The 9,793-nt window shown below is 32.6% G+C and overlaps 1 protein-coding gene across 1 annotated transcript; it reads left to right on the forward strand.

Annotated features, from left to right (window-relative positions):
* On the forward strand, nucleotides 198-3,833 carry LOC107612299 (isoleucine N-monooxygenase 1-like). Its single transcript, XM_016314075.2, has 3 exons — nucleotides 198-915; nucleotides 1,871-2,225; nucleotides 3,104-3,833. Exons 1-3 carry the CDS (start codon nucleotides 314-316, stop codon nucleotides 3,758-3,760), a joined length of 1,614 nt encoding a protein of 537 aa, XP_016169561.1. The 5' UTR covers nucleotides 198-313; the 3' UTR covers nucleotides 3,761-3,833.

Here is a 9,793-nt window from a genome sequence, read left to right on the forward strand (position 1 = left end):
TTATTAGTGAAGAGTCATAATGTATTCTTGTAGATAATCTCACGTGTTATTAATCACTCACGTGTTAATTGCATGCAAACTTGTTCATGATATAATTTACTCCATCGCTTTCAAGCATACATGAAACATTCTAGTTATTAAATAGGTTGAACTCCATCCACATGATATCATATCTTGCATCTATAAATGAAGAAAGACATGCACTACACCAAACAACACATCAACCCTAATAATCACATACACATACATATCTTAGCTTAAACCTAAAATTGTACTTCATCATCAATTTATTTCACTTGATCACTTCCAAGCCATGGAATCTTCTCTTATTAACTCTCTACCATTTTGGTATCTCCTTCTCTTACTTGTTGGATTCATCACACCATTTCTCAAATTCCTCAAACACCAAATAACTTCAAAATGCAAACAAACTACATCACTCCCTCCGGGACCAAAACCATGGCCTATAATTGGTAACCTACCTGAAATGCTAGCAAACAAACCAACATTTAGATGGATACATAGGATCATGAGAGACCTAAACACCGAAATCGCATGCATTCGACTAGGTAACATTCATGTTATTCCGATTACTAGCCCTGAAATTGCTCGCGAATTATTGACAAAACAAGATTCAATTTTCGCGTCGAGGCCTACGAATTGGTCTAGTGAACATGTCTCGTTTGGGTACTTGAGTACAATAGTAGTGCCCTATGGAGAACAATGGAAGAAAATGAAGAGAGTCATGGCCAATGAATTGGTCTCTCCAAGAAGACTTCAATGGCTACAAGACAAGAGGGTGGAGGAAGCCGACAATATCGTTCGCTATGTTTACAATCAATGTAATAAGAATGGCGGCGGCCTTGTTGATGTGAGGATTGTTGCACGACATTATTCAGGGAACATCATTAGAAGGTGGGATATCAATTGAACAAAACTTTTTTGGTAAAAATTAACCTCTCAAAGTGCAGTTAATTTTATGTGAAGTTGATAATTGAGAGCGTTAGATAATAATTTAGTCAAACTTGTGAAATTATTTAATGAACTTTCAACTATCAACTTCACACATGAGTTTTTACCAATTTTTTTTTAAGTTCAATTAGAGAATTGATTAATTTTTTAATTAATAACAGTAGATTTTAAATTCTAAATCTACTAATTTTAAATTCTAAAATTTTCAAAATGTGAGAATTAAAATAATATTTACTAATTAAAAGTTAGATATCAATGCTTATTCTTAAGGCAATCTTTAGCATTATTTGATTCCGCTTAAACCACATGTGTATTAAAATGTACATTGCATGTCGATTATCTGAAATGATTATATTTGATGAAGGAAATACAGAAATAATATATTAGAAGATAAAAAATTATTTAAAAGTGAGACAAATATAGAAACAGAAAAAATATTATCTATTCTAGAAAAAAAGTTGTTCATTTTTTGTTAACCAAAATATTATAAAAAAATGCAGATACATATAGAAATATAACTTTTTTATTTGTAATACTTTATCTTTAGTGTTTCTACATTTTTAATTTATCCAAAAGAAAAAAAAAAACTAGGAAATTGAAACATGAGGTTTTAAAAATAAGAATTTAATTTTCATACAGTAAGGTAATTTTACACGTGCATCTAATTATGTAATAATGCCACATTAACAAAAATAATTATCTTTTATATTGACCGCGTTTTATATTAACTGTATAAATAATTATCTAAAAAAACGGATGTGATTGTATGACTGTGTAAAATGTTACACAGTGAGTGCATCAAAATTACACTTTAATAACAAAGAGCTTATAATATTTTGAGAACTTTTTTTAACTTATTCTTCACACTCATTGAATTGTATTATTAATATTCCAACAGGTTGGTTTTCAATGCGAGGCACTTTGGTAAAGGAAGGGAAGATGGAGGACCCGGATTTGAGGAGGTGGAACATATTGATGCAATTTTCACTGTTTTGAGATACCTCTTTGCATTCTCTATCTCTGATTACGTTGCATGCTTGAGAGGGCTTGACTTGGATGGTCATAAGAAGAACTTGAAGAAGGCCACTAAGTTGATAATGAAGTATCATGATCCCTTAATTGAAGATAGGGTTCAGCAATGGAAGAATGGTAAAAGGACATGTGAAGAGGACTTGCTTGATGTTCTAATCTCATTGAAAGATGCAAATGACAATCCACTTTTGACTCTTGATGAAATTAAGTCTCAAATTATGGTAACACTTTATACTCTATCTTTATATATTGTATGTATTATATCTTTAACTTTTCAGGTTATACATTTTTTAAATGAACATTATTAACGGTGGATATAAGTTAAGAGAAAATATTTTTTAAAAGGAAAAGTATAGGTAGACAATGAAAATACTAAACAATGTGAACAATATATATTCAAGTTAAGAGAAAATATATCAGATGTTTATTTTACTAAGTGTACGGATAGTTATTCTAATATTAAGATTTAGGTGGATAATTTAGAAGTATAGTGTATTTTTATTTGATTGGTGGTTGTTCATATTATTTAAAAAATTCATTAATTACCTAGTATAACCCTTTTAAAAATTACATTTTGAATGCAAGGATGAGTATATGACGGTGATTTTTAATTCATAAATAAAACAAGTTTAATATTTTTTATATATTTTTTTTCATTCCACTTAAAGATTGTAAGATGAAAGATCATATTTTATCAAATAATTTTAAAAAAATTGAGAGAATTTGTTTCTAGTTTAATCATATATCTTTTATAGAGCATTTAATAAACAGTTTTATTAGGTATACCATGACTTTTGTACGCAATGTGAACAATGAGCTCTAGAATTGATCCAATAAAATAAAAAAATACTCCACTCCAAATTATCTCCTAAATATTAATATTAGGATAATCATCTGCACACCTAATAAATTGAACATCCAGCCATTGTTAACTGTGTATGAGTAAATCGAATCAAAAGAAATAACCATCTAATTAAAAATAATGAACATAGTCATCTGTATACCTATTGAATTGAACATCCGACATATCTATTATTCACATTGTTTAGTATTCTTGTTCTCTACCTATATTTTTCTTTTAATAAATGAAAATTTGCAGGATATGATGATTGCAACCGTGGACAATCCATCAAATGCATTTGAATGGGGACTCGCCGAGATGCTAAATCAGCCGGAGATGCTTGAAAAGGCGACGGAGGAATTAGATAGCGTGGTTGGCAAGGAAAGACAAGTACAAGAATCAGACATTCCAAAACTCAATTATGTGAAAGCATGTGCAAGAGAAGCATTTCGCCTCCACCCTATTGATGACATCAACGTCACCCATGTTTCCATGGAAGACACATTTGTTGCCAACAACACCTATTTCATTCCAAAGGGTAGCCACATCGTTCTAAGACGGCAAGGGATCGGACAAAATCCAAGAATATGGGAAGATCCGTTGAAGTTTAAACCCGAACGCCATTTAGAAAAAGATAACAATAATATTGATGGGTTTAAGAATATGAGTTTAAATGAACCGAGTTTGAAGTTGATTACGTTTAGCACTGGAAGACGTGCATGTCCCGGGATCAATCTTGGTTCTACCATGACGGTTATGTTATTTGCTAGGATGTTGCATGGTTTCAATTGGAGTGTGCCACCCAATGAGACAACCATTGACCTCTCCGAAATAAAAGGAGGTACCATAAAAGCAAAGCCACTCGTGGCACTTGCAACGCTGCGGTTGCCAGCCGAGGCTTATGGAATTTTTTAAGATATTATTTAATTTGAATATTTAATTGTTAATTAGTAGAAATTTAGGTGCAGTTAATTTTATATGAAGTTGATAAATGAAAGTAATAATGTAATCAAATCTATTAAATTATTTAACGAATTTTCAACTTAAAATTAACTGTATTTGAATTTTAATTAATCAAAGACAGTAATCATGTAAAACATATGTTAAACTAGCTTTGGGGAGTGAAATGATGTGTTGCCAAGACAGCGACAAATTGCAGTTTCTAATTTTTAACTTCCAATAAAGGGATCCAATTTTTTCTCCAAGGTTTTGAACCTTAAAACCTAATGGCTACCCCCAAATTGAAAACATAGCTGCCTCCATTGTTCCAGAACTAATCAGCCGATCAGCGACAGCCAGGAACCTCCCAATCAAACTGCAAGAACATTTTTCAACCCCTGATTGAATGTCCTCATCTCCAAAAGCAATTACCTCCTCCTCTTCCTCAAGGTTGCAACGCTGTTGTTGCCGAGTAGAATCAACATGGCTTCCCATACGAGAGCTAAATCACAGATGTCTATATTTTTTTATGAAAGTCAACGACGCACACAATTTTGAGAAAATAAGGATGACTTTGCAACCCTAGCAAAATTAGGTTGAACTTCACAATATGTTGATAAATAATATTTTTAAATATTTTTTTATATATATAGAGTATATTTGATTTTAAAATTATTCTACCATCTAATTTTATTAAAATATCTATTTATATATTTATTTTTATTCCTTTGTAAAATCTCTAATTTCTAACCCTAATTTTCAAATTGAAAATCGAAAATCCTAATTTTTTAAAACAAAATCCTAATCCCCTTTATTATACTCAGCTGCGCTCCTTACCCCTCTGCCTCACCCTCACCGCGGCACACACACTCTGAAGTAGTGTCTAAGCCAAAGAACTGTCTTCTATCAACATGATTTGTGACTTGACATTGGAGTATTATTCATCTAGATCTAAAGAACTTTGTAACTCTATCTTCTTTCCTTTGCATTCTGATCAATTCCAGCAGTCTACAATCATACTTCATCTCACATGCACACATTGGAACTGGTCTAAAGTTATCAATCTCCTCCCATATAGTTTTGAGCTTGGCAAAATATGTAGTAACATTGAGGTCACCTTGTTTAAGGACATACAATTTCTCATTTAGTTCAGCAACTCTAAAACAATCACCTTGGTAATATCTATGGTTTAAATTATTCCATAACTCATGTTATGTTGGCCCAAAGAACACTTTGATAAATGTCCGGACTGAGTGAGAGATTTATCCAAGCCACTACATATATATTACATCTCTCCCATGCCTCAAAAATTGAATATGTGCTCTCAGGTCTCTTGATGCACCATAAATAAACTTGATTTTGTTCTTAGACTTTAGAGCCATTTTCATAGCCCTACTCCATGTACCATAATTTGCATCCTAGAGAGTGACATTAGTGATAGGTATACCTGAATTTTCAGAAAGAAGAATGAAATAAAGGCTAGCAGGATCATGACTTGGATTTGCCTGCTTGTTGATGTGGCCTTGAGTTTGTGCAACTTGATTGAAGAATGCTGTGAACTGCTGCATGTCCATGATAGGGTTGAAGCCTCCTGATCTAGGACTTGAATTTGAATTTGCATCTGTAACAGACAAACCTGATAATTAGATTTGGAGCCTTCCTTTGTCGACCTCATGTCGGAAACTCGTCACTTAACTCTAGAGAAACGATTAAGGTCGCAAAGTGATCGACCTTTCATCAAATTCTGTTGTGTGAGTTCAAGAGAGGAGAAGAAGAATCAAAGATGAGAAAGAAATGAATTCTGAGAAGAATGAAGAAAGGATCAAGAAATATCGACAAAGAAAATAAATTAGAGAAACCGAGAATATTGAATTTGCTTCAACTTCGAAGCTGGACTCGTCATTACTTCTCCGATCACAACGATTGCTTGTGAATCAAAGAACAAGCTACTCTCTCCTCAGTCAGAATTCTTGTGCTCCTCGCTTCACGCTCATCGCATCATGCGAGAAGTTGCGTATGATCACGGTTAGGGACATACTAAACAAGAGAAAACTGAGAGGAGAATGAGAAATGAAACTTGCAATAATGATAAATCACACCTATTACAATGCTAACTGCGTGATATATATAGCTAGATAATTCTAACTAATTGCTATACAATTTGACATAACTAATTATAGCTAACTAAGGAAGGCAAGTGAAAACGTAACAGACTTAGGCTTGGTTTGGTAAAACTTTTTGAAAAGGTGCTTGTGCTTTTTAAAAGTTCAAGCTCCTCATTTTGTGTTTAGTAAATAAAAAAGATCATGTGCTTGTACTTGCAGCTTTCAAAAGATCAGTGTGCATTTGAAAGCACCTAAAATAGAGCTTTTTAAAGTTTTTTTTTTTTGAACCAAAGGAAGCTCAACACAGTAAAGTGGAGCAAATGAACCAAACAACAAATACTACATAGAAATACATAAAATCCCTGTCATTTCCGGCATTGCCATCAACAACCAAAAGGATCACTATCGGCCCATTCTTTGTAGCTTAGAAACATCCTCCTTATTACGAACTCAACACATGCTTCCTTATTATTGAAAATTCTAGCATTACGTTCCACCCAAATGTTCCAAATCACTGCAAAGAACCCAGTCAGCCACTTCTTCTGCTCTTGTTTTCACTTATGCCTACCAGTCTAAGTCTCAAATAGTGCCCTTTTGGTTCCAGGAATAGCCCAAACTTCACTAAAAGACCTCAACCAACTGCACCACACCTGCCATGTTAGTTCACATAGAAGAAACAAATGTTGCACCGATTCTATCTCCTTCTTACATAATACACAGATATTATCACTGGGTATAATAACGCCTAGCCTACTCAACCTTTTCTTGGTATTAACTCTACCAACAAGCACAAACCATCCAAAAAGCTCAATTCTCGGAGGTACCACTCCTCTCCAAACTGAACTTGTGAAACTGTAGCTTGTTATCTCATCTGACAAAATCTCCGATTGTATGACCTGCATAACAGATTTGGTAGAAAATACCCCTTTACTATCAAACTTCCACACTATATTATCCTCTTTATCATCTGACAACTTCACCGGCCTTAGCCTCTCATGAAACTGGTGGACAAGTTCCAGCTCCCATTGGAACAACTCTCTTCTCCACTAAAAATTCCATATCCACTGGAGCCCATTCCAAAATCCACAATCCCCTATTATAGATCCTTGTTGGTTTGAAATAGAAAATAGTATTGGAAAAGTCACTTTTAGGGATCTACCTTGCAGCCAGTTATCTTCCCAAAACAGGGTGCTCCTTCCATTCCCTACCTCCATCACCAGGCTAGTAAGCATTTTTTTCTTTTATCCTCTGTTCTTCTATATTTAATTGACAGATGTCTTTCCGGGGCCCTCCTTTAACCGGTAGCTGCTGATTTACTAGCATTACATCAGGGTTCAGGTTGTTACATGAGCATACAATCTTCTTCCACAAGGGACAATCCTCTTTTGAAAATCGCCACCACCACTTAAACAAGAGCGCTGTGTTTCGAAGCATTGCATTCCCAATCCCCAAGCCCGCAGCCTTTTTCGGTACCTGAACCAACTCCCACTTAACTAACGGGATACCATCATTACCATCCCCCTTACACCACATAAATCTCCTTTGCAACGCAATCAACTTATCTGCAACCGCCTTTGGCATCTTGTACAGACTTAGGTAGTATATCAGTAGGCTATTCAGCACTGATTTAATGAGAACAAGCTTGCCCGCTTTGTTTAGGACCTTCGCTTTTCACAGGCTGAGTTTCTCTTCCACCTTATCTATTATCGGTTTCCATGTCTTCACCATACGCGGATTCGCACCTAAGGAAATCCCGAGGTACCTAACTGGTAATACCGCTTGCTTGCACCCCAGCAGACCACATGCATGATATCATCTGCAAATTGTAAGTGTGACAATTCGATATGCTCTCCTCCGACTAGTAGCGGATCAATTCGCCCGTTCCTGACAGCTTCTCCCAACATCCGATGCAACACATCGACCACTAGCACAAATAGAAATGGAGAAAGAGGATCCCCTTGTCTGAGGCCTCTCTCCATGTTAAACGGATTGGATGATGACCCATTTACCAGGACAGACATGGTGGCTGTACTGACACACTCCTTCACCCAATTCCTCCAACGCTGTCCAAATCCCATTTTCTGTAACACTATATCCACAAAACTCCATCTGACTCTATCATAAGCTTTATGAAAATCCAGCTTAATGATTGCCGCTTTTTTCTCCATGCCTTGAGAGCATCATCATGAATTTTTATGCCTTTCATAAATGCAATCTGAGTCTCTCCTACCAATCCCGGCATAACCGATCTCATTCTTCTCACCAGCACCTTCGAAATCACCTTATACACACATCCCACCAAACTAATTGGCCGAAAATCCTTGATCTCCTTAGAACCCACAAATTTTGGGGCCAGCGTCACCCATGTTTATATGTTGACTTTGCTTTAAAGTTAACTTTGCTTTTTAAAATTTAAAAGTCTAATATAACCTTATATGTTAACTAATTTTCAAATTTAATACTTACATTTATGTATATTATAGTATTTTTAAATTTTGAAAGCCATTTTACCAAATGCAATTGATATTACTTGTGTTTATTGAAAGCTATTTTTAATTTAATTTACCAAACATAAATGTTACAATTTTTAAAAAGTCATTTTTTAAAAAATTTTTATAAACTACTTTTAAAAAGTAAAAACTTTACGAAACTAACCGTTAACAAGCTAACATAAATAACAATTACTATAAATCACTTCTATCATGTAACAAATATTTTTTACTTGCATTTTTCAATTTCTAAAAGGAGAAAAACACAAATTTGTTTGTTATAGATACAAATACAATTCAACACGTAAGTATTTCACACTTACAAAAAGTTGATAAAACCAAGAATGTGCTCCATAAAATTTAGGAAATAATCATATTATTGTTGTATTCACTTAACATGTAAATGATATAAAGGATAATTTTTTATGAATAGTTTTTTTAATAAATACTTAAATTGGCCTCCACAAAATTTCAGATCATATATTTTAATTTTAACAAATTTTTATTATTTTAAAATTTTTTAAGACAAATTGATCACTCAATAAAAAGATTAATTGGTTTTATAATAATATTTTTTAAGGTGAATGCTATTCAACCCCCTCTAAAATAACATGTAAGTTACCCTTCATTATGTGTCACATTGTGGTCCTTATCTTAACCATAGTTGGGGCGCCAATGTCATCGCCATCTACTGCGCTCCCACACAACCTCTCTTCCCAGTATAGCCAGAGTCTCTTTTTGCCATGAATCACTTATTACCCACATAATTAATGGTTAATTTGGTTATTAAATTTTTTATTAAAAAAACATATCTTTATTTAATTACGTGATGGAACATATATTTATATGTAAAATATAATATAATAAAATAAATCTATTCAAAGTATTTAAAAGTATAATTAAAATCATGAACATATAAATATAATAATAAAATTTGTACTCCAAACAAATAAACATATTTTTTTATCATACATATATTATTTAAAAAATAAATATATTATTAAAATTAATAACAGAAATTTAAAATGATAAAATTCAACTTTTTTACCGTATTTTTATAGTATTTTTATTTTTTTAATTTTTAATTTATTAGTATTTTATTATTTAATTACTAATTAAACAAATTATTTTTACGAAAATTTATTTTTTGTATTATATTAGAGAAGAGACCAATATAATAGTTTAAAAAATAAATTGTATAAATATTTAAGAGATAAATATGAAATACATACCTAAGTAATATTTAGTTTGGCTATTAAATTTTTTTATTAAAATAAATTTTTATTTAATTACACGATAGAACATATATTCATATGTAAAATATAATATAATAACTCTATTTAGAGTACTTAAAAGTATAATTAAAATCAGAAAAAAATATATTTTTTATCGTACATAAATTATTTTTAAAAAAA

The sequence above is a fragment of the Arachis ipaensis genome, chromosome B08, assembly GCF_000816755.2.
Source record: "Arachis ipaensis cultivar K30076 chromosome B08, Araip1.1, whole genome shotgun sequence".
Classification (NCBI taxonomy): Eukaryota; Viridiplantae; Streptophyta; class Magnoliopsida; order Fabales; family Fabaceae; genus Arachis; species Arachis ipaensis.

What these genes read in the sequence shown, in the direction of transcription:
- LOC107612299 (XM_016314075.2), top strand. Translation starts at nt 314, where the DNA reads ATGGAATCTTCTCTTATTAACTCTCTACCATTTTGGTATCTCCTTCTC. An exon ending in TCAGGGAACATCATTAGAAG is followed by an intron (nt 916 to 1,870) that starts GTGGGATATCAA and finishes ATATTCCAACAG; the next exon opens with GTTGGTTTTCAATGCGAGGC. An exon ending in AAATTAAGTCTCAAATTATG is followed by an intron (nt 2,226 to 3,103) that starts GTAACACTTTAT and finishes GAAAATTTGCAG; the next exon opens with GATATGATGATTGCAACCGT.